At 38.6% G+C, this 26,173-nt stretch overlaps 1 protein-coding gene across 10 annotated transcripts in view; it reads left to right on the top strand.

Annotated features, from left to right (window-relative positions):
• LOC138764981 (homeodomain-interacting protein kinase 1-like) overlaps positions 1-26,173 on the top strand; it is a 101,218-nt gene that overhangs the window by 58,932 nt on the left and 16,113 nt on the right. For 7 of the 10 annotated variants that reach the window (XR_011358399.1, XR_011358398.1, XM_069941517.1 and 4 more), the window contains 8 exons: positions 804-890; positions 6,866-7,050; positions 8,195-8,357; positions 11,834-12,053; positions 13,463-13,581; positions 15,944-16,078; positions 19,651-19,793; positions 22,504-22,677. Coding sequence is in view for 8 of the 10 variants with exons in the window: in XM_069941517.1 (XP_069797618.1) it covers positions 804-890; positions 6,866-7,050; positions 8,195-8,357; positions 11,834-12,053; positions 13,463-13,581; positions 15,944-16,078; positions 19,651-19,793; positions 22,504-22,677 (1,226 nt within the window). In the remaining 2 variants the exon portion in view is untranslated. The remainder of the gene's footprint in view (positions 1-803; positions 891-6,865; positions 7,051-8,194; positions 8,358-11,833; positions 12,054-13,462; positions 13,582-15,943; positions 16,079-19,650; positions 19,794-22,503; positions 22,678-26,173) is intronic. The other 3 variants (XM_069941512.1, XM_069941516.1, XM_069941515.1) reach the window with 3 other exon arrangements.

Here is a 26,173-nt window from a genome sequence, read left to right as displayed (position 1 = left end):
ATTGTTTTAATGCTGGAAAATATGATCTAGGCCTACTCAGTGTTTTTTTTTCGCCCCCTCACCCTCCACCCCACCGCAACAAATCTGCTATCCCTCTATTCCAAGTTCACTGGACATCCTTTTTGACAATCACATCCTTTCTTGGGTTTGAACACCAGAACTATATACAATACTGTATGGCTCTGTATGATTGCGCTAAGGCATATTTACTCTTGAATTCAAATCTTATGATTAAAAACTTGCACACCATTTGCCCTTTTAATTGCATGCTATTACTTGCAGCAATTAAATACAAGCATATCTAGGTCTCTTTAAATTTTATGGGTACTCTACTGTTCCACCAAAGTGGATAACCTGCATTTTTTTCCCATGTATTCTGACTGCCATGTTCTTGGTCACTCAGGTTGTCAATGTACTTTCTTCTTTACTGATGTTGAACTTGGTTTCATTAGTAAATATTGAAATTTGAACATTCAGAATGTGTTTATTTTTTTTGTTCATTTTGCTTGAGTTTACTAGTTTCCCTCTCTCCTCCCCCCTCCCCCTGCCTTTACTGCTTGTCCAAATTTCACTTTAACTTAAATCTTGAATATACAAACATAATTGTAATTGGCCCTTGTGACAAATGTGTTTGTGAGGGTCGAGAGAAAATAGTCAGGCAACTGTCAAGAATAGCATGCAAGCTGAATTCTCTGTTCAGCACTAAGTGCGTAGTTATTTGACTTTTGTTGATACTTCATCATTACTTTACTTTAATCTTTGTAAATTGTTCTTTTATCTGGAGAAATTTCTTTTCTATTTAGACGCCAGAAGAACATGAGTTAGAGACGGGGATCAAATCAAAAGAAGCAAGGAAGTATATTTTCAACTGTCTAGATGATATGGCTCAGGTAAGCATTGAGAAAGTTTGAATATTGGGTTGCTGTAGGACATAAAATATTTTTCTTAGGGAAGAAATTATTAAAATTAACATGTAATTAGCTATTCAGATGCCATTTAAAAAATAATGGACAAAGCTGCATTTGTGCAATAACATAAACTTTGGTTTGAACTATTTTCTTATCTAAATCTGTGGTGCACTCAAAGATTTAACTCGCCAGCAGAATTCCTTATGCTGACAAGTAAAGAGGAGCACTAATTATTTGTGGTTTTAATTCCATTGTCATCCTTTGATGGAATATAGATATTATTGAGTACCAAAGCAAACCTTGTGGCTTTGAGTAGGATTGATCGAGGGAGAGGAAGAGAAAAGCGACGGAGAGTGAGGTGAGATTGCAGTCTTCGGTCTGTGATAAGATTGAGCCCAGCTTTCTGTCAAATGAGCAGAGCCCAGAGTTGATGCCTGATAAAGGGAGGAGACTAATCCTTTTGCCTTTAGTTCTCACTACAAATTCAATTTCTTGGTTGCTGATTCCATCACCCTCTACTTGAAAACTATCTGAATCTAAAACTTAGAATGGTATTTCATTACATTTCAAGTTTTGGATAAAATATCTTTGCTATTGCTGCGAGGATTTTTATTCTACATTAGTAATGACACCTGGTTTTACACTTGTTGAAGAGTTGCAGCGCACAAATATTAATTCACTCAAGCATCCTGACCATCAGAAATCCCAGAATCAATAATTACAATTGGTTATCTGTACCACTTCTAATTTAATAAAATATGTCCATAAAAATACAGTACAGAGGTGCATCACAAAAACTTGAAAGCTACTGGAAATATTTGGGTAAATGGTCAAAATCTTCAACAGAAGCTTTCTAATTAATTTTTCAGAATGTGGACAGTACCAGCAAAGCTGGTATAAATTGAATTTCTCTAATTTCACTTGATAAGATAGTCTCTATATGTACTACTCAAATTCTTAAGATATTGTGGGTTGGGCAGTCCTGGATTTAGATTCAGTGAAGGAATGGTGACAAATTTACTAAATCATATGTAACTTGAAGGGGTGCTATATATGGGAGAGTTCTCATGGGTCTGCAGTCTTGTCCTTGATGGTAGGTGCTGAGATCTTGTTGGAGCAACCTAGGATGAATAACAGCAGTGCATTTTGTTGTGAAGAGATGTGTATTGCAGAAGGAGTGTTGATCATTGGGCAGCTTTGTCCCAAAGGTCTGGGAATAAGTGGGCATTTGAAAAAGTTTTTTATAAATTTAAATTTTAAAGCAGGAAAAAACAAAAGTACAAAAAGTAATTGTGGAGTGTAAATAACAAAGTAAATCATTAAAAAAATACAGAAATCTTAAGACATCCACAATTCATAGTCATTAATAATTTTATCCTGATTAAAGAGAAATCCAAACTCCATCCCTATTTTATCAATGTTGTATGAGAATAAGCATACTTAATATTTAAAATTAAAGCAGAGAAGGAAAAAATAAAGGTCAAATATTCTATTAAAGACTGAAAATTACTCCAAAATGGCCCCACAGCAAATGAAATCTTATACCTGAATATTAATTGAATAATTAATCTATTCTAAGTTTAGACATGACATAATGTCTCTCAGCCAATGAGCATGAGAGGGCAGGGCACCTAAGTAATTTTGCTTGCCTAGTCAAAATGTCATTATCCTTTCCTGTTGTTCCAAAAAGATCAACCAAAGGATTTAGTTCTAAATTTGTGTTAAGAATTAAAGATAAAGTGTAGAAGACATTTCTCTAGTATTTTGACAGGCTAGGGCAAGTCCAGAACATGTAAATTAAATAAGCCTCTCCTCTTGCATCTAAGAATTTTTATTAAAACAAGATAAATTAGCTTTGGAGATATGCACCCTATGTACAACTTTAAATTGTAGTAAACAATGATGAGCACATAACAATGAGTTTTTGACCAACTCAAAAAATAAATCCCAAACTTCATCTGATATTGAAAGGTTTAAATCCAGTTCGCAGGCATTTTTAATTTTAAGTAACGGGGCCTGTCTTAAACGTAGTAACTTACAAATAATAGATGTTAAACCTTTATGAGAAGGCTGCAAACTAAAAAAAAACTCATTTGTGAAGTTTGCATTGGGAGCTCCAGATAAATCAGAAATCTGAGATTGAAGAAAATGCCTAATTTGCCAATATCTACAGTGAGTATTGGGTAAATTAAACTTTACAGAGAGTTGTTCGAATGATACAAAGATCTTTAAAACATTGAATATCTGCTCATATTTTTCTTCTTTGGCTTGGCTTCGCGGACGAAGATTTATGGAGGGGTAATGTCCACGTCAGCTGCAGGCTCGTTTGTGGCTGACAAGTCAGATGTGGGACAGGCAGACACGGTTGCAGCGGTTGCAAGGGAAAATTGGTTGGTTGGGGTTGGGTGTTGGGTTTTTCCTCCTTTGTCTTTTGTCAGTGAGGTGGGCTCTGAGGTCTTCTTCAAAGGAGGTTGCTGCCCGCCGAACTGTGAGGCGCCAAGATGCATGGTTTGAGGTGATATCAGCCCACTGGTGGTGGTCAATGTGGTAGGCACCAAGAGATTTCTTTAGGCAGTCCTTGTACCTCTTCTTTGGTGCTCCTCTGTCTCGGTGGCCAGTGGAGAGCTCGCCATATAACACGATCTTGGGAAGGCGATGGTCCTCCATTCTGGAGACGTGACCTACCCAGCGCAGTTGGATCTTCAGCAGCGTGGATTCAATGCTGTCGGCCTCTGCCATCTCGAGTACTTCGATGTTAGGGATGAAGTCGCTCCAATGAATGTTGAGGATGGAGCGGAGACAACGCTGGTGGATGCGTTCTAGGAGCCGCAGGTGATGCCGGTAGAGGACCCATGATTCGGAGCCGAACAGGAGTGTGGGTATGACAACGGCTCTGTATACACTTATCTTTGTGCGGTTTTTCAGTTGGTTGTTTTTCCAGGCTCTTTTGTGTAGTCTTCCAAAGGCGCTATTTGCCTTGGCGAGTCTGTTGTCTATCTCGTTGTCGATCCTTGCATCCGATGAAATGGTGCAGCCGAGATAGGTAAACTGGTTGACCGTTTTGAGTTTTGTGTGCCCGATGGAGATGTGGGGGGGCTGGTAGTCATGGTGGGGAGCTGGCTGATGGACGCCCTCCGTTTTCTTCAGGCTGACTTCCAGGCCAAACATTTTGGCAGTTTCCACAAAACAGGACGTTAAGCGCTGCATTCTCGCACCAACCCTCTTTTCAATCTTCTTCAGCATGATGCTGAAACAAGCCATGAAAGACCTCAACAATGAAGACGCTGTTTACATCCGGTACCGCACGGATGGCAGTCTCTTCAATCTGAGGCGCCTGCAAGCTCACACCAAGACACAAGAGCAACTTGTCCGTGTACCCATATTTTTACAGAATGTTTAATAGGATTATCAATAAACTTAATTAAAAGAAGTGGAAGTGAAGATCCAAGAAGTGCTAAATTGGAAATATTTTTAGTCGCGTTCAATTCCATTGCTAAAGTTTGTTCTGTTTTTTAAAAAAAAAAATTGTCCAAAATATTTGTTTAATATTCTGGACAGATAATTGTTTGACAATTTTTACAAAACCTACATCCTTGCAACATCACTGCTCAACCCCCACCTCATCTGGAGTACCAGTCTGACACAGAAAGACTGGGAAGTTGTGCTGGATCAGAGCCTACCCATGATATAATAGCTTAGGTATTGAATTTTAAATTAATTGTTTTTTAAAATTTAATTTAAAACAAATTTAGACATGTACCCAATTAACCTACAACTAGGTATGTTTTGAATGGTGGGAGGAAACTGGAGCACCCGGAAGAAACCCATGCAGACACAGGGAGCACGTACAAACTCCTTTCTGACAGCACCGGATTCAAACCCTGATCGCTTGCACTATAAGAGCGTTGCTGAGATCTCAGTAGAGATGTGTTGTTGAATGTGGGGCAGCCTGCAGAGGCAAAGCCTGGATGATTCTGTTGCTGCTGAGCGGTTGCTAACTGGATAGTGTAGCCAATTTCCATCTGGAATACGAATGTCTGCAGTTACTTCCTTTACTGTTAGTCAGATGATCTGTTGCATTGTTTGTAGTCCACTGCTTCGACCAAGTGGCTACACCCAATGCACATTAGGGAAGAGAGAGTAGGAAGGGAGGACTGCAAGGTCTGCAGGGCAAGCAGAGGACTGGTGCAGGGCACCAGAAAACAGGGAGACTATCCCATGTCTAAGGAGGAGAAACAGAGGAGACAGCTCATGGGACAGTGACCATGGCAGCGGACCAGTGCGAGAGTTCTGTGGCTGAAGGAACCACACAGGCAGCAGGCTGCTGGTGACTTGAGGCGAGGAACCTGCGGAGGCTGTGGGCTGCAGAAGACTGTGGTCATGGGACTTGTACCAGGCTGCAGACTACTGGAGACTGGCTTGAAACTGGCTGAAGTGGTACCAGATATTGGAACTGGGATGTGAGAGGGTGCCAAGGGCATTGAAGGGTTCCTAATCATATCTAGAGCTCTGCTTACTGATCGTTTGAACTGAACTCTTTGTGGCTGTGGAGATTGCAGGAGCAATGGGGCGAATCCATGATCCTCAGGGACTCTGGGAGACTGTCTTTTGCTTCTCTTTCTCTGACTGTAAGGGGAGCTTCAGGCAATTTCTGCTGATGGCGAAACTGTCTATCTTACAGCAGACAAAAGTGATTTTGTGTAATATGGCACTGTTTTTATTACATGACAATAAATTGAATCTTGGAAGTCTGCCTGATAATGATCCTGACCCTTTCCTGAGCTTTAAAAAAAAAATTCTCTGAACTCTCTCTTCCCTTCAGTTTCACTCAACCATCATTCCAACAGTACCGAGACCATTTATGATGCTTTGCCTGTAATCATAATGAAAATTTGCCAGCAAGTTCGAATCAAACCTGAGTATTCTAGAATATGTACACAATTAGCATTGCTCCTTTTTTGAAAGGGCACTTATAGAGGGAGTACAAATGAGATGGAAAATAGTTTGCTGATTAATTTTGATTTGAAACCTGAATTTACAGGCTTCCCTGTTTAACTAATAAGGGCAAACAAAATTAGCTATCATGTCATAAATGAGCACTTAATTTTAAAGTCGGTAAGTATAGAATATTGTATGTTTTGCATAACTATCATTGGATGCAAGGACAACTCAGGCTGAGGGGCACCTGAAAAGAGATTGTACTAAATTGAGAGGCATAGATGGAGTAGATAGTTGATGTCTTTATACTGTGATTTTAAAAAAAAATGTCAAAAACTAGAGGACATAAATTTAAGTTAAGAATGTGAATATTTAGCAAAAATTAAAGCAATTTTTTTTAAACACAGTAGTGTGTACCTGGTAAGTGCAGCCTGGACATGTCGTGGAAACGTACAATAGCAGTGTTTAACATGCACTTAAATGTGCACATGGAGAGGCAGGGATTGCAGGCTAATGGAATTAGTTTCATTAGGAATTGTAGTTAGCAAGAGGAATTGTGTGCTGAAGGACCTGTTTCTATCTTGTACTGTTTTATGAATGCAGCAAATACTTGACAGAAGAACCCATGTTACCATTTCTGAAGTCTGCAAAACTAACTTTCATTGTTGAATTAAACAATTCTTTTGTTTATTTTCAAACTTTTGAAATTAGCAAAATGCATGCAAATATTTGATAATTTGGTGAACATTTTGGTAATACAGCATATTCGGTATTTCATCAGTAAAATGGCCTGAAAAGCACAGATTGGAATTAACTAATGACATGCTTGTTTATATTCTAGTTTATCCTTAATGTTAAACTGCATGCCAGTACATCTGGTGCTCAAATTAGGGTTTGATTTGAGATTTCAGTGCCACAGACTTAAGATAACAATGGTTTGTTATTTAAAATTAGGCCCAGTGCTGCTTTGTCTTCCTTTAATGAACTACATTTATGTTCAATGCTTTTTCTACTTTCAGGTGAACATGCCGAATGATTTGGAGGGAACTGATATGTTGGTTGAGAAGGCAGACCGGAGGGAATATATTGATTTGTTGAAGAAAATGTTGACAATAGATGCTGACAAGAGAATTAATCCATTAAAAACCTTAAACCACCCATTTGTTACCATGGCACATCTGCTTGACTTCCCTCATAGCAATCAGTAAGCCTTTTAAATTATACATTTTGTGCAGCAAAGCGCTTTGGGTCAAGATGTAGTGGTATGGCTGGGAGTTAATGTACGAAGTGTGGATCATAGTTTCCAATACAACATTTGCTTATCGAATCCACAGAGTGTTTGGTGCATGCCTTAATCATTCTGTTGTATTCCTGGCTGGCCTTCAATCTTCCACTCTTCATTAACCATCTTATTTACAACTTGTGTTGCCCATGTTCTACTTGTCACTTACCCATGTGCTTGTAAACCTGCATTGGCTTCTGGGAGAGCATTGCCTCTTTATTTAACTTTTACTGTTTGCTCATTCCTCCAGTAGCTTGTTCTTTTAAATTACTGAAATTGCTGGTCAATTTCTGGTTTCTTTCACGTCCATGTTTATACCTGTGCAAATGGTTTCTTTGGTTCTATAGGCCTAAATTCTGAAAGTTAATTTGTTATTTTTCCTATCCACTGACCACCCCTCCCAAGGTGCATCTTTTCTGTTTAATACTGTTTAAAATATTGGTTAACTACCTAATTTTCCCTTTTTATGCCCGGGTGGTAAATTTTGATGGATAATATTCTTGTTAACCAATATTTTTGTGATTTTTTTTTATTTTTATTTTTTTTTTATAAAGATACTGTTCAATTAGAGGTTGTCCCTGACTGTGCCATCATTTCATGCTTCTTTAATATTTTGTAAGAGCCATGCTACAGATCTTGACATTTGGTGCAGCTACCGAATACTTGTGTTGAAAGGATATTCAAGTATAGTAGTTGCATTCAGTCATTTGGTTGAAAAGTTTGCCCCAATGCTTTTGGAAATTTAATGTGAGCAAATGCTATTTAGTCTTCATGAATCCTACATGGGACTCAACTAAATGCAGGTATATTTAACTGTAATTTTATGCAATCTTTATTTGTGCCCAGTATATTGGCATTCCATAGCCCGTCGTCAAATATTTATGAAAAGTACCTGATCATAAGATTAATTCATCTTCCTTCACCGACTCATTGTGATTCCTTTGCAGCTTCTTTGGAAAAGATAAATGTGCAACAGATATGTATGTGCTCAAGTTATTTATTTAAATGAGATATCATGTTTGAGGTTTTGCTCTTCCATTTCTAAAATAAAGATTTTTTTTTACAGTGTGAAATCCTGCTTTCAAAACATGGAGATTTGCAAACGACGAGTCAACAACTATGAAACTATAAATCAGAATAAAAGCCCATTTATTGCACATGTTGCACCAAACACAAGCACAAACTTAACAATGGCCTTCAATAATCAACTCAATACCATGCACAATCAGGTAAGAGTCAAATGGTTAAAGTTCTATTAAAAATTTATTAGCATCGCATGCAACCTGAAGATTCTTTCCTATGGGCCTAGTGTGTGGGTCCAGAAAGGTCTTCTGAGGCAGTGACTCTCAGGAATTTAAGTTTGCTCATCCTGTTCACCTCTGATCCCCCCCCCCATCCCCCCAATAATTACTGGATTGTGCACCTTTGCTTTTCCTTTGTGAAAGTCCACAATTAACTCTTTTGTTTTGGTGACATTGAATTCGAGGTTGTTGTTAGTGCACCATTCAGCCAAGTTTTCAATTACCCTTCGGTATACTAATTGCCCCTTTTTATACAACTGTGGTATCATCAGAAAATTTGTGGATGGTGGTGTTGTCATACTAAGCCACACAGACATGGATGTAAAGAGAGTGGAGCAGGGAGCTAAGTAGACAGTCCTTTGGTCCTCTGGTATTGATGGAACTTGTGGGTAGATGTTCTTACAATCATCACTGTACACTTGTACACAAAAATAAATATTTTGAAGCTCATTTACATTAAAGGGATGAAAGCACCATCAGTCAATCATACTTTTACTATAATAAGATGAGTTCAGGCAGTCTTAATCCTGTTTAACGTGGAATTAACAATCTTCCACAAGAGCCAACAGATAAAGAGAAAAATTATGAATATGAGGCGTTTTTTTCTGACTTGAACCTGCTTTGAAATTGCATCTTTTTAAAAAAAATTGGAATTTTTTTTCAAATATAAACTGGTCATTTACTTCACTGAATTGAAAAGATCACTGAAAATTTAGTATGCATCTCCAGTTATTTTAATTCAGTTATACTCTGAACTTTTACTGTTTTATTTGCTTAGATAATGAAATGGAAGATCACCATTAACTGATGCATAGAGAAAAGCTATTAAACCCACTGTGCCTGTGCTGGCTGAAAATGAACTGTCCAATCTAATCACCATTATAATGCTTATCCTTTTATCCAAGAGCCTTGGAACCGGGCTCTTCTCAGTATTTGGATTATTCTGGATTATGGAATTAAAATGGCGGCAGTACAGATTAGCGCAAAACATAACCCCTTTTTATGGAGTGACGCCACATTGAAGCAGGCTCACTGAGCAATGGGCATCTGGAACGCTCTGGGAAACCATTGGGATTATGGGTAACGAAGATGGCCATTGATCTCGCATTAAAACAAAAAGAGGCTCACCCTACTGGGCTCCACCATGCCTTTGTCTGCCTCCTTCTGGCCTGGTTTGGCTGCCATTGGAATGCTTCTCATTATCTGGTCCCTCTGCACCAGCGTGGCTGCCTGGGTCTTCCCATCACTCGCTCCTTCCTCGGGTTCAACTCGCTGCTTCTCTCCCTCTCACCTCACCTTCTCCTCGGCACCGGCTTGCTTCTCTCCTTCCTAGTGGGCCATGGAGCTCAGTACCTTGGTCCCTTCGCCATCTGGGCTATGGTGTACATGCAGTTTAAAAAAAAAAAATGTTTAGAAGGGATAAGGACCTGCATTTAGGTTGGGATATGTAGTTGTGGCTTCTGGCATCTCACTTGTATATCCATATACTATTTACTGGCAATGGGTGTTTCTGTCCCTACCATCTTGTCAACACGTTCTAAACTCCTTCCTGGTCGCCTAAACAGGATGAAAATATCCCTGCTAAATTCTCTGGCAACATCAATTATTTACAAATGTATCCTTCCCTTTTGATCTCCTTGATAAAGGTAAGTATCATTCACAAACTTCATAACCATAGCCCCAGCATTCATATGTAAACTTTGCTTAAAAAAAAAGGACCTAATACTGAGCTTGTGGAATTTACTGTACTTCATTGTCTTCAAAGTAAGGCATCAGGAAGAATTTGAAGTATATCCTGGAGTATTTTGAATTTAACTTTACTACATAACGGGTGGAAAAAAAATTTAACAGCCACATTGAGATAATGATTTGTGAAGTATTTATTGAATCAAATACTAGAGCGCATCGGATGTCCCCCAAAGTTCCTCAACATGATTATCCAACTGCACGAAAACCAACAAGGTCGGGTCAGATACAGCAATGAGCTCTCTGAACCCTTCTCCATTAACAATGGCGTGAAGCAAGGCTGTGTTCTCGCACCAACCCTCTTTTCAATCTTCTTCAGCATGATGCTGAACCAAGCCATGAAAGACCCCAACAATGAAGACGCTGTTTACATCCGGTACCGCACGGATGGCAGTCTCTTCAATCTGAGGCGCCTGCAAGCTCACACCAAGACACAAGAGAAACTTGTCCGTGAACTACTCTTTGCAGATGATGCCGCTTTAGTTGCCCATTCAGAGCCAGCTCTTCAGCACTTGACGTCCTGCTTTGCGGAAACTGCCAAAATGTTTGGCCTGGAAGTCAGCCTGAAGAAAACTGAGGTCCTCCATCAGCCAGCTCCCCACCATGACTACCAGCCCCCCCACATCTCCATCGGGCACACAAAACTCAAAACGGTCAACCAGTTTACCTATCTCGGCTGCACCATTTCATCAGATGCAAGGATCGACAATGAGATAGACAACAGACTCGCCAAGGCAAATAGCGCCTTTGGAAGACTACACAAAAGAGTCTGGAAAAACAACCAACTGAAAAACCTCACAAAGATAAGCGTATACAGAGCCGTTGTCATACCCACACTCCTGTTCGGCTCCGAATCATAGGTCCTCTACCGGCACCACCTACGGCTCCTAGAACGCTTCCACCAGCGTTGTCTCCGCTCCATCCTCAACATCCATTGGAGCGCTTACACCCCTAACGTCGAAGTACTCGAGATGGCAGAGGTCGACAGCATCGAGTCCACGCTGCTGAAGATCCAGCTGCGCTGGATGGGTCACGTCTCCAGAATGGAGGACCATCACCTTCCCAAGATCGTGTTATATGGTGAGCTCTCCACTGGCCACCGTGACAGAGGTGCACCAAAGAAAAGGTACAAGGACTGCCTAAAGAAATCTCTTGGTGCCTGCCACATTGACCACCGCCAGTGGGCTGATCTCGCCTCAAACCGTGCATCTTGGCGCCTCACAGTTTGGCGGGCAGCAACCTCCTTTGAAGAAGACCGCAGAGCCCACCTCACTGACAAAAGGCAAAGGAGGAAAAACCCAACACCCAACCCCAACCCACCAATTTTCCCCTGCAACCGTGTCTGCCTGTCCCGCATCGGACTTGTCAGCCACAAACGAGCCTGCAGCTGACGTGGACTTTTTACCCCCTCCATAAATCTTCGTCCGCGAAGCCAAGCCAAAGAAGAAGATTGAATCTTTAAAGAGTAACAATTTCAAGGTCAATTTCTTCACTTTAGTTTTATGATTGATACATATAAAAAAAATATTTGATTTTAAAGCTGAATATTCCAAGTGTACATTATCCTGTTAGATGCTTAAAATGGAAAAACAAAATGATTTAAGTACTTTGTGATGGAGTAGCTATCGTTTAATCTTGAAATCTGTGATTGTTTTCAGGCAAGCACTCTGGCTCCTACCTCCACAGCAGCAACTCTTTCCTTGACCAGTACTGATGTATCTCTGCTGAATTATCAGTCTGCACTCTATCAGCCTCCAGCTGCACCTGTGGCCGGTGTTGCACAAGCAAGCATGCCTCTGCAGGCTGGAACAACACAGCTGTGCGCACAGGCTGACCCCTTCCAGCAAGCTCTCATTGTGTGTCCACCAGCATTTCAAGGTCAGTGATTTTTTTTGTGCACATAGAAACATAGAAGATAGGAGCAGGAGTAGGTCATTCGACCCTTCTCCGCCATTCAACGAGATCATGGCTGATCTTAAAGTTCAGTACCCCGTCCCCGCCTTCTCTCCGTAACCTTTAATACCCTTATACTGAAGAAATAGATCTAATTCCCTCTTAAATAGATTTAATGAACCTACCTCTACTGCCCTCTGTGGCAATGAATTCCACAGATTCACCACACTTGATTGTCTTCTGTTTGTTTGTAGTTTAAATGTTTAGAATGACAATGGCTTTGAGACAAGTGCACATTTAGTCTCATTTGATTTGCTTGCTACTTCTGTCAGAATAGATGCTTATCCTTGATAGAAATTTTAGTTTGGCTCAGTCTGAGAATTCTTCAGTGGTATCTGAAAGGAGTTAACGCAATCTATTTCTGTCTGTTTTACAAGCTGGTTGAAGAATGTGTAATGACACAAGTTTGTATTTGCTAATTTTAGCTAAAAAATATTTAGATCTTATTTGACTAAGTGGCTATTTTTGTTACTGAATTTTTCTTTATCCTAGGTATTGAATCATTTTTGCGCATTTATGTAGATGATTTGATTGAGTCTCTGGGCACAGAAACAGTAATATAGATATAAACTATAAAAATGTATTAAAACAGGAAGAGAGAATAAATTGACAGATATTGCTTGGAGCTGCAAAGAAATTTAAGTATGTAGATTTATCAGTAAATGGTGCAACAAACATTTTGTCCAAACAACAGCAACAAACAAATTGTTAGGAGAACATAAATGTAAGAAATAGATGCAGTGGCAAAGCCATTCAGCCTCTTGGGCTTGCCTGGCAATTTGCTTGTCTCTTATTTCATCACCACTTGGCTGATCTTGTGTAGTCTTTGTCATCTATATCTTCTAGTCATCAGCACACATGGATTAAAAAAGAGCCAGTGGAGGTTTGGCATTCGCAGAAAAGCAGGTCTGATTAATTGGCACATTTCGATACCGGCTCATCCGGCCTATTCTGAATCACAGAACTTGCACTATTGGTTGACCTGCTATCACTTCCATAATCTTGTGTCCTACCATTTTTGTTAATTATTGAAGTCAGACTCGTGGCTTGTAGTTCCCTGGATCTCAGAAGAACTGACACCCAGCAGTTACTAAGATTGAGATTTGGGTGAAATTTTCAAGTGTTTAACAAAAATTTACAGGGACTTGATTTGCAGTCTATTTGAATTGAATCCAGCTACAATCATGCCATTCTGCTAACTGTTTAAAGACATTTTAAAAAGTACTTTGTAACAGCACCAAAATAAAATTGTTGATTCTTAACTGTTTTTCAGTTTGTCATCAGCCAATTGTTTTTAATGAGCTGAAACCATATTTTGATGCTTCAATTAACAGGGATACAAGCATCTGCAAAACATTCTGGTTTTTCGGTTAGAGTGGAGAATGCAGTGCCTGTTGTACCACAGGCACCAGCTGCACAATCGATCCAAATTCAGCCAGGTGTTCTTGCTCAGGTAAGGGCTGACTCGTTTTGTTACTGCAATTCCATTTTGTTTCCTGCAATTCCATTTTGTTTCCTGCTATCTCCTGTGCTTCTGCCTTTGAAGTTAGAGTTCAACAGGCAGAAGGATCTCATTTTGCATCAGTACTCTGGGGTCAGCAGCAGTTCTAAACAATGGCTACTAGTGGAGATACGAGAGTAAAAAATCTAGAGCAAAAAATTGCTCAGTCTCGGTGGGTCAAGCAGCTTCTATGGAGACGGATCTTTAATGTTGCAGGTCAAGACCCTGCTTCAGGATTATAGAAAGGAGTACAGAGGGATGAGGCAGGTGTTGGTGGGTGGCTTGTACCTCCAGGTCAGAGGGCTTGGGGAAATGAAGGCAGGAGAAACCTAGGTATTTGGGTAATGGGCAAATGGAACCAGGCTGGGAAAGGTTACAAGTCTTGCAAGCAGTTTGTCCTCATCTTGCAGACACCAATAACTGCAGAGTTCTTGATTTTTTTTTTTCTTTTGGCTATGTCTTAAAACTCTGGCTTTTTAAATAAGTTGGAACTCACTGATGAAGTATTTACCGAGGCAGCCGTGGATGAAATTTGGTCTGCTGTTTGATTTGTTGGGCTACTATTATCAGGCCTAGTTCAGTCCAATATGAGAACAATACGAGTGGGTGCTGTAGCAGATTCTTTATGGCTACTGTGGCCATTATAATCGATCACTGCCAGAAATCATGTTTGATAAATGCAGGCATCAAATGTTTAACCCCATTGATGATTCAGGGTTTATGTTTGTGCAGTTTAAAATAACATTTTTAGATTACTGAAAACCAAAAATTTACAGATATTTGAAATAAAAACAGAAAATACTGCAAATCCTCACATCTGTAGAGATAAGTAGTCAAGTCTTTAATTGCTTAGAGAATTCATTCACACAAAATGGAGAACTAATTCTGTTGTTAAGACTTTGTGACCATTTTTATAAATACTAAAATTCTCTTGATCTGGCTGAAACATTAATTCATTGCATAGTTCCCTGCAAATCTTGTTTCATGTTGGTGGAATTTTTTTTGCTGATTATGAAAGAAAATTTGACATTGATCAACAATTATATTAAAAAAAATGCAATTTGTGAAATCTGAGCTTGTGAATTAACTGAAGAGGCAAGAATAAAGACAGTAATTTAAACAAAATATTCCAAAAAAATGACTTGAGCTCCAGAAGAATAACTATTTTATTGATAAATGATGTCTAATGGGTGTAAATTGGGCACAATGGACTTGTGGGCTGAAATGGCCTGTTACCGTGCTGTCTGCCTAAATTTAAATTTAATTACACCAAAAATATTACTTCAGTGGGGTAGTTAAATTATCATTTACTGATGACTGATTTTTGTGTCCCCTTTTCACAAAACATTTTGCTAAATTTGCTGTTACTTTCATTGTGATGTATTTTTTATTTGTTCATGTGACTTCAATGCTATTTTTAAATCAGTGAACATCAGTATATCAATAATTTTATCAAACAAGCATGAGGTTGTTTAATCCTGTTTTGTGTGAAGTTGGAATACAGAGTTGTTCGCATATGATTTTTGGTCACTGTTCTGCAATTTGAGGTGTGTTGCTTATGTAGAGATTGGAAGCCATCCAGATCAGGATCGTGATAATTGAGAACACGAGCTATGGCCGCAAATGATTATAGTCAATTAGGAAATAGCTTTTTGATTAATAATTTTCTTTCTTTTTTGTCTAGGGGTATTTCACTTTGGAATAAATAACGACTTCTTTTATTTTGCAGAATTGAAAATGTAATTTTGATATATCGAGTGAATATTTGTAACTTTGAAAGTTTTACTGCTGGAGAACAGAAATGTTTCTCTTTATCAAAGATTTTGAGGCTTTACAGCAGTGCTGTCTGGTTTCATAATTTTATTCGGAGGGTAAATTATATTACATGATAAGCAGAAACTGAAGTACTTTATGATAATCCAGTTACAATCTTACATGTTTTATTTTTAAAGGTGTGATTGGGGGATCCTTTATCCCTTTTACGCAGTTAGCAACGTTCCTTTTTGGATGCCCTAACTTGTGTGCAAGTTTAATGGGATAAGCAGCTGAGTAGATTTTTTCCTTCCCAAATCTTGACCAAACCACAGAGTCCTTCATCTGAATAAGAAGGATGGGTCAGAGGCAGATTTCGGAAGGCCATTGAATAAAATAAACTGAGTAATCTAAATTATAATTCCTGTTTCACTTGATATATTTCAGCTATTTTACAAAGGCTTATCTCTGATATTCATACTCTCTGAGGTATCAAAGAGGAACGTTGCAGATTTGAAAACGAATGAACCATATAACTAACTCCCAACCCCCCCCATTACAGGGCAGCTGCACACCGCTGATGGTGGCCACTCTACATCCTCACGTTGCCACTGTTGCTCCGCAGTATGCGGTCCCTTTTACCTTGAACTGCGCAGCCGGCCGGCCTGCGCTGGTCGATCAGACGACCACAGTACTGGTAAATGTTCCCACTTGGTGTGATTCTGTGCACTAACAGATGCTCCTCTGGGCTGCTGCAGAGGAACAGAAGCATGTATCATCGTGTGCCAGCTTGTATATTTTCACGTCATTGGACGTCTCCTCTGTTTTGCGTTTCTGAACAATCTGAGTGATGAAACACACTATATTGGGAGGCCAAAACGCTCAACATTTCTAAAAGGCTCACATTCTAGTAACATTTTTTGGTGATGAAGGGAGCAGTAGGTTACTTCCATTCCTGCTTGACTGCTTTTCATTAGCAAGTTATCATCTTGAAAAATATAAAGCAGCTAGAGGGTTTATCTAACTCTGCTTATGTATTGTCTTTAATCTGAAAATCCTCTGGTGCTAGATGACCAAAAGCTTGATCAGGATAATTAAAAAGTGATAATGGAGGAATAAAGCTAAATGACAAATTTAGGGAGGGAATTCAATCAATAGCCACATTTTGGTAGATTGTAGGAGATTTGGGATGAGGAAGAGGGCAGGACTGTGAAAAGATATGAAATCAAAGATTTCAAAATTGAGACAATGATTATAATTGGATCAATACAGATCAATAAATTTTGAATTGATAGCCATTTGTGAATTGTGGGCAGCAGAATGTTAGATGACCATGTTTACAGAGGGCAAAAAGATGGATGGATGGATGGAAGGCCAGCCTGGAGTTTTTGGGAGTAGAACCGTTGAGATGAGAGTTTTAGCAGCAGTTAATGCGAATCATGGTAATTAATAAAGAAAAAAAGAATCTTGCCTTAAATATGTGCTCTAAGGTAGTTAGAAATCCATCGTGGGTCAAATATGACACCAAAGTTTCACTAAATACAGTTCAAACCTCATTGCTGAGAAAGATGAGATCTATCAGAGACCAAAAAAATGTGATTTGAATCTTCTATTTAGTCAGCAGGATTTTCTGCTTTTTCAATATTGGATTTCAGATGTGCTCTTTGATCACTGAAAGACTGGTGATAGGGTTGAGCTCGGTCTATTATTCTGGCTATTTAACATTGTGTGAACAGATAGACGCCATGTTGTCAGCTATTAAATGTTAGAAGACTAAGATTTATAGAGCGAATAACGTTGAAATCAGAAATTAAGTTGGATGCTCATCAGGATGATTTGGGCTTTGGTGTTGTAGCAATAAGGTAGCACGAGTCCAAAGTGAAGGTCTGCAGATTTTCACATCACCCTGATTGATGAACCGAAACACAGTATTCGAAAGACACAATTCAAAAATTTTAAAAGTTACCTGGCCCACAGAATTGGTACCAGAAATAAAAAAAAACTATTATTGATCGGTATTAGATATAAATTTTGGTAGGTGAGTGTACAAAGAGTAATATTATAATAAAACTATCTCGTCTGGTGATGACATTTTGGTTTCTTTCTATGTTCAAAATCTTGAACGTAGATTATTACAAAACTCTGTAAACCCTTGAGTTGGACTGTGGCATGTTAAAATCTATGGATCTACCTAACATTTGCATATTCAGAAGTGATAATATGCTGTTAATTTACAGAAACAGTGGAGCATTTTTTCTGTCTTGCAGCAAAGGATTGGATCTGTGGTTCTTGATTTGTACTTTCTAAAACATAAGTTCCATTTGTGTGATAGTCGACAAGTTAGAGCCTTTTAGTAATGTTGAATCCTTGAGATTTTAATTGATATTTTTCAAAAGTGTTCAACGGCTAGTGACGTGGTAAGATTGATAATTCAAATTGAAATCTGAACTGATATTTAACATTTACAGTGAAGACCGCAAAAATTGATTAGTATTTTTCATTTCCCTCAAATTTGTAAGTGTAACAGATAAAAATTATGGATTTGAAGTGATGTGAGTACTGGTCTCTCTACATAGACAATTTTGTTCTTTATTCAAGAGCAGTGCCTCGCCTTCTGCCTGATTCATGGTTCAAAAACCCTTCATTGAAAATATGCCTGTCAAAACTGTTAAGATATTTTAAATAGAATTTAATTTAAAAAAAATCCAAGCTTCCCCGCCATGCTGCCTAAAACTTGTATGTATAAAATGAATTGTCTTGATTCATTCAACAAACCTTGCTGTATTAGGAACTGATTCACTGATTCCTACTCAAAACCATTATATTAGCAGGATCAAACAGTGACTTTACTGTAAAATTTGATTTGTTTCTTTTCAATTATGGAAATATTTGGTTAAATGAAAAAATCCCGACTCAGTTGCTGTAATTTTGTTAGCCCTGATTTATTGATTGAAGGAGAAGAACCACTGCTGATTTTTATAGGGGATTGTTATGAAACGAATGACAAAAATTGAAGACAAAAAAGTCATATAATTTTCCATTAAAAAATGTCTTTTCATGATATAAAAGCAGATAGATTCCTGTGTAATTTGAAAGGTCATCTCACAAATCTTACTTCCATAATTTAAGTAATTTAAATTGTGTGATTAGCTTTAGAAGTCTAAATATATTGAAAATCCCAAAGTAAAATTGTGTAGGTTTGTTTATTTTAAACAAGATCCTACTGTCACACGAGAATCTATTTGTAAGGCTAATTTGGCAAGTAAACTATTTGGATTTTAAGGTGTATTCTTAAAAAATGCTGGTGTAAATTAATCTTAATAGTTTTTTTTAAAAGTTCCTTGTATGTAAGCTAATATTTGTGGGTCTGGCCACAGAGTGGTGGAGTACAATGTAAAAATAACTTGAACAAATTGGTCATGTCAGGTGCTATATTACTTTGTTGTGCATATTCAATGAACATAGAACATGACTGATGTAATATCTAATGGATAAAGTAATTTATTAATCAAAAGGTCAGGCAAAATTTGTTTTGAAACTGATGCCTGTTAGCGCTATGAGTAATTATAAAATCTTGCACCTGGCACTTGTTTCCTGACGAGAAGAGAATTATTCACATCATAATTAAAATTATTTTTTTTGGAGATTCTCCCTACAGCATGTGCTTGCAAATCACAGAAATGTTCTACTGTATTAAAACATGCTTGTGCAGGTTAGTGTCACAATTAGTGAGATGTCCTTCAGTGATCGGAAGATTGCTAATGAACTTTTGTGGTCTTGAATTAAACCATGGGAGCATGTTTACTTTTAAGGGGATCATGCAACTTCTGCCAGTCGCTTCCAGTGACCATGTGCATTTTTGCTCTCTCAGATCAAAGGTCGGGTTAGAATGTGCCCTCCCTTTTCCCCTTTGCTGCTTAGCATGAGCCTGCTTTAGAAGAACCTGCTGTGTCTGTGTGTTTGTATTCCTGCAGAATGGCTCGTCGCACAGAATCTTCGAATGTATGCTTCTGCTTCAGAGCTGCAAGACATTGGATATACTCACTTTCTCTTTCTCTCGTTAAACTGTGATGCCTTGTCCTGTGCAGGTATTGGCTTGGAGGGAGGCGTTGTGTCAATCTAACATCACAAATCTTTGTTTTTACCATTGTGCTTCTCTTGCCAGCTGTGTGCGGTTTCCACGAGATGCTTTATGTTCTTTTCGGGGTGTTTGTGAAGTGGTGGTGTGCACCAGACAGTGGACGATTAACAGTTTGTCTTTGTTTGCAGCAGACGTGGCCCGCAGGAACCCAGCAAATTCTGCTACCATCCACTTGGCAGCAGTTACCTGGAGTGGCTGTCCACAACTCTGTCTCACATGCAACTGTGATACCAGAAGCTATGGCTCGTACTCAGCAGCTAACAGACTGGAGGCAAGTGTGGTTGGAATAAAATGGATTGTTTCTATTTTAATTCTGCTTAAACTTTCGCATTTTTCCCTCATTTAAGGAAATGAAAATGCAATTTTACCAAAAGTACTGCAATCACAGTCGTCATAAAAAGTTCTGTGGGGAAAAAAAAAATCCTTGGAGAACTCTCACGCATAAATCCAAAAAATTTTTTTTTTAAGGGCGTATAAGTATGAGGCTAATTGGTCTCAAGCCTGCCACAGGCTCTCGGCATTCACCCTGTCATCCTCCCTCCGAATCGTAGCTGTTTCAAAACAATTGTTTCCCATTCTTTTACACTCTAATGAGTCTAGGTGCATCCTGCTTGATATTCATTCATATATTAATCCATTCGTCCCTGGAATCCACCTAAAAAAAAACCTCTGCACCACCTTGATGACTGTGCAGAGGCTCCCGAGATGATGAATGATCTGTATTACAGAAATTTGACTTCACACAAATTCTCCAATGTTTTAGAGTATTTTTTAAGTTATCAGTTATAGTGTTTCATTTCATTCATTAATAATTGGATGTGTTATTACATTTGTTTATGGATGTTAGTGTGATTATTCAATGAGATGAAAAAAATTTATCATGTATGATAGAGGTTATAATCGAGATGGGGCATTTCTGACAAGAGATGGGTTGATGGATAGTTCTCGGGAACAAAACCGTTTTAGTCCAAAACTGTGTATAGAGCTCAAAGCCATCTTATAAAATTACATCAAAACTCACCTTTTTCCATATTCAATACAACTTGCAATGCAGATCAACGTTCCTAATTAACTTGCTGTACCTTTTGCCAAGCCATAATTTCCCCTGCTCCAGGCCTTCAGATCTTTTGTAAATTTTGGTTTAGTAATGCATTGGTTTTTCTTTCATTCTTCCAAAGTGGATATAGTTCACATTTCCTCATGTACTCCACTGTCAACTTTGTAGTCATTCACTTGTATCTACAATAGGTCTTGTGCATGGATTTCTGATTTGTTTCGGATATCTTGATTTATCCAAAAAAATTTTTAAATTTTGGATAATTGAGGATTTTAGAGTATACAAATTGGATAATCTGAGTTGTACTGCATTTGCCAACTTACATGATGAGCATATTTGGCTGGGTTGCACTTTGATTTTTTTTTAACTTCAAATTAATAATACAGATTGTAAATACAGAACAACTCTGATCATTCAAAATGGTGGGGACCAGGGCTTTGTCGGATAAACGTTTTTTCCGGAGAATTGGTCATTTAAAAAAAAACAGCCCAGTAGCAACAGCAAATCACTTGTAACACTGTTTAAACATCAAACAACAAGGAAAGGCTTTTTAAGCATTAAAATAATGTTTAATTCTCACCAAAAAATGCTGGCTGCTGCCGATACCGACACCTCCCCACCGAGGTCTCGCTCCAGCTTGGCAGATCAATGGTCCCACTCCTGCCCGGGAGGCCGCTCTTCTTGATGACGCTAGGACAAGGGATTCTTCCGACTGCTTGCAGCTGGGAAGCAGTGGCATGTAATTTGAGAGGGAGATTTGGAGAGAAAAGTCAATAGGGGAAGGTAAGGAAGAAATGGGAAGAGAGAGGAGGGAGTTACCTGGAGCGAGGGCAGTCATCATTCTAATTTCATATCGTGTGAATTTTTTTGAACCAGTTTGGCTCTGAAAAAATGTTGGATAAATGAGGATTTCTGACAATCGGTGTTGTACTGAAGTTGAAGCCACAGCACTGCTACATGTGGTACATCACTAGTTAGTGAAGACTGTTCTGACAATGACCCACTTGTTTAGATTTCTTTTTCTGCAATGTTTTTAACATTTAGAGATTCAGCACGGTAACAGGCCCTTCCAGTTCACGAGCCCATGCTGCCCAAGTACACTAATTAACCTATGCTCCTTGTACATTTTTGGATGGTGGGAGGGAATTGTACCACCCAGAGGAATCCCATGCAGACATTGGGAGAATGTACAAACTTCTAACAGACAGAGCTGGATTCTAACCTGGGTCATCTCGCTGTAATAGCAGTGTGCTAACTACTGCCTTCTAAGCTAACCATACTCCACACTGCCCTCATTAGCTATTCTGTCCATGTCAGTGCATTACTCCTGTGCAATAACTTTTTAAATCCCTCCTTTTTGAATTCTTTATGGAAATCCATCTACAACATTTTTCATTGTAACTTGCCATAAAAAGAGTGACATATAGTTATCCTACTCTTACGTTAATGTACAATAAGTTGGGTATTCTAACAATTTTTCAAATCTTAAAGCATGCTTAAAAAATAGAATTCGGCAAGTAAAACCTGCTGCCTGTCGGGGTGTCAATATCATAATTGTGAATTCTAATAGCTTAATTGTTTCCAATTTGTGATGAATTCTAGTTCATGGAAGTGGAGACCATCCTGCGATAATTAAAACAGTTATTGGATTGAGGGAATTTAATTTAAAATGTATTTTCTCTCTCAATGTGGAAAGTTGATCAATAACCTTGAGTTTTCCAGCAGTACTTTATTATTTGTGACCCTTTTTAGTTGTCACAATATTTTTCAAAGGATGACAATAAAACATGTCAGATGAGTTAATTGGTATGAATGGCCCTCTATCACTCTGAGGCCAAACTTTGTATAAAATGATCTTATTTATCATTGTTAGAAATCTGTATGCTGTTGTATCTTGAACTTGGTTTGTCTTTCTTGTTCTCAGGAATGCTCATTCCCATGGAGGCCAGTATAATGCTATTGTACAGCAGCCGTCATTGTTGGCAGGTCATGTAACATTAGCTGCACAGCCCCTAAATGTTGGTGTTGCCCATGTGGTACACCAGCAGCAAAGCTCCAGATCTTCTTCCAAAAGGAATAAGCAGATTCAAAACACAAGGTAAAGCATTTGCATGTTACACATTTTTAAAAAATGTTACATTGAAATCGGTGTCTTTAAAATGGTATTTCAACCATAACTCATTTCAGTTTAAGTTCTTCCTGTAAAGTAAATGTTCTAATTTGTGGAATAAAATGGTGCTGGATTATTAGTTATTTGAGTGGAATGGTTGTATTGTGCTATGGTGCAGATATTTCTTTGAAGGTGCAGATATTCAGGAATTCTTTTTCTTTTCTTTCTTTGGCTTGTCTTCGCGGACGAAGATTTATGGAGGGGTAATGTCCACGTCAGCTGCAGGCTCGTTTGTGGCTGACAAGTCCGATGCGGGACAGGCAGACAGGCAGCTGTTGCAAGGGAAAATTGGTGGGTTGGGGTTGGGTGTCTTTTGTCAGTGAGGTAGGCTCTGCGGTCTTCTTCAAAGGAGGTTGCTGCCCGCCGAACTGTGAGGCGCAAAGATGCACGATTTGAGGCGAGATCAGCCCACTGGCGGGGGTCAATGTGGCAGGCACCAAGAGATTTCTTTAGGCAGTCCTCGTACCTCTTCTGTGGTTCACCTCTGTCACGGTGGCCAGTGGAGAGCTCGCCATATATTTTTTTTATTTTTATTTTTAACTATAAAATACATGTTTATTCATACATGTTGGTTAGACCAGTTTGAGTTTGGCTACGTATTTCTTTCTTATTACCATCCCCGCAGCTTTTTTCAGGAAAAAATGACATTTAAGCTATTGTTACCTGTGGAAAAATTAGTCCTGGAATTTATGGATCCAGGCTTAGTAAAATTGTGAACCTACAGGGTAATTACATCTGCTTTTATTTTCGGCTTGTGCATTTTTTTTCTAGGAGGAACACCACAGCACCCAGATTCAAAAGTAGAAAATTAGGCAAAATGCCCATATCAATTGTATCTTCCATTTTAAGTTGGTTGTGATGTGTTTCAAAGTTGAACTCACCAGCAATTGACTTCAGTGTGCACATTTAAATAATGGTCAGTGAAGGAAAGTTCAGAGAGAATCATGCCAATGGAACTGTCAATAACTACTGCTAATCTTTGGGGACAAGTGGTATATTTTGTTTAAAATTGCAACAAAATATGAGTAAAGAATTTTTTGCATTCTGAAGATCCTTGTCTAAAATATAAAGTATTTGTTGCAAATTTTAGAAGTTTCAGAGAACTATTAATGGACAAACCTTTCCTGTAAATAAACAGCCACTGGCTTTGCATTGTTTTAAGAATTGAAAATCCTGTTTGCTGTAATATATGATCAGAATGCATTTGTACTTAACACTTTAAACTACTTCTGAGTGTTAAGCTGAACAAAAAGTCCAAGTTATGTGACTGGTTCTTCACTTTGTCCCTATGGTTGAACTGTTTGCCATCACTCACTGTCTAGCTTGCTAGATGATGGTTTCTTGTACCCACATTTAAAAGACGCTAAGGACCTCTAGGTTTAATAAACAGGATTGGCTTCCAAGTGAAAAGAAGATGAGGAGATAGAAAAGAAACATAAAACAATCTCAGTACTCGGTTGTTTCTTTGATATATAGATGACGGCTGAATTTAACCTGTATTATTTTGATCTACAAATTGTGACCCATTGGAGTTTACATAGCCTCTAAAGCTAATGCATCTTTTCTTTCCCATTTTCTATGTTAAGTGCAGTGGACTTTAAAAAATAGTTCCATTTAGTTCATGCATTTGTAAATCTCTGAAATATTCTTGCTGTATTAAGAACGAGTTGTTAACAATTTTGAAAATCTTTTGTGATGCAGTGGTTGAGGTATTTTAATCCTGAATAAAACCAACAATGGAAAGCATTTTATGGAAAGTTAAAGACCAAAAAACTTTACTTTCATTTAGTCAACGCTGCTGTGGCCTAATGGGGATGTTCCCTTTGTCCTCTCCATTCTCTCCCACCCTTTCAACAACTTAAAATTAACATTCCTTGTCAGAATGGGAAAGTGAAAATCTTCAACCTGAAATGTTAATAGTTTCACTTTCCTCAGATGTTGCCTGATCTGCTGATCGTTTACAGCACCTTCATGTTTGTATTTCAGATTTCCAAGATTTTTGAGTTTTCTATTTCAAATTTGATACATGTTTGTGCTGAGGTTAGGAGTTATAAAAACTAGAGGACATGGGTTAAGGATGAAAGGAGAAAAATTGAAAGGGAACATGAAGGGAAACTTCACTTTGAGAGTGGTGGAAGTGTGGAAGGAGCTACCATCAGAATTGGATAAATGCAGGCTTAATTTTGACATTTGTTACGAGCCCAGAGGACCCCAAAAACCCAGCAGCAATAGATATTCACCAAGACAAATGGTCACTTAAACAAAAGTTGCTTTTAATGATCTTTAAACTTGAAAACAGAATCACACTTTAACTTAACTAACTTAACCCCCTTCTACTTCTAAGTGCATATGTGTGTAAGTTCAGAAAAGTTATTTGGTTCACAGTCCAATCTCACTTCTCATTTTTCCAAGTTCACTGGTTGCAGGCAATTCTAATACTGTGCACAGAATTTAACATTTTAAAGTTCACCAGGATTTGGTGCTTGAAAGGTAAATGGTTACTGCTCAGAAAGGTTCTTGTTGGTTTTCAGAGACATCTTGTTGTTCCAGGACATCCACAACTGATGTACTTCCATCAGTCACCTCAGTGTCTTGCTGATAAAACTTGCCCCGTCAGGGTTTTCCAGATGATAACCTCTTTCTTGCAAGTCACCACAGAGTTCTGTTTTGTTTCTCTTATTCCAAGTGAAACATTAGGCAGCCAGTCCTCTCCTCTTGCATGAACCACAAGGGCTTTGACCAGACCATCTTCCAAAAGGCTTTCCACAAGCTTGCCAGCTTGTCCTGTTCTAATCCCAGTTGCTTCTGCTGGCTGTAACTCTCTCTCTCTCTCTCTCTCTCTCTCTCTCTCTCTCTCTCTCTCGCTCTCTCTCTCTCTCTCTCTCTCTCTCTCTCTCACACACACAGAAAAGCCTGTTTCACTCTCTCTGCTTGCAAAACCACACGACCCTCCTAGATCAACAAGTTCTCTTCAAGACAATCTGCGGCTCCAGCAAGTTCTTTCATCATTTGCCTTTTGTAAACAGCAATACATTAATGAAGTCTCTTGATCACTCTTCAAAGCTCTTGCAAAAGTTCTGAGGCCCTGAAATAAATAGCATGGGGCAGAGCTCCAGTATTTAAATGAGATCTGTTTTAAAGTGTTTGTATGTAACCTACTCTAACAAACCTTTCCCAATGTATCTCCCAAAAACATTTCTATATACTCTGTCACACATTTAAGAAAAGTTTGGGCAGGAATATAGATGGGATGGGTACGGTTCGGGACTAGGCAGAAAAATAGTTTGGCACATACTAGTAGGATCTGTTTCTATGCTGTAGTGTGTAGTGGTTCTGAGCAGTGATCTTATTGCAGCCTCTTGCAAAATAATGTTTGAAATTAATACTTGTTTGGTGATCTTTAAACAAATGTTGGGAAATAACA

The sequence above is a fragment of the Narcine bancroftii genome, chromosome 5, assembly GCF_036971445.1.
Source record: "Narcine bancroftii isolate sNarBan1 chromosome 5, sNarBan1.hap1, whole genome shotgun sequence".
Lineage (NCBI taxonomy): Eukaryota > Metazoa > Chordata > Chondrichthyes > Torpediniformes > Narcinidae > Narcine > Narcine bancroftii.
Note: the sequence above shows the minus strand (reverse complement) of the source record. Positions and strands in the feature narration are given on the sequence as shown.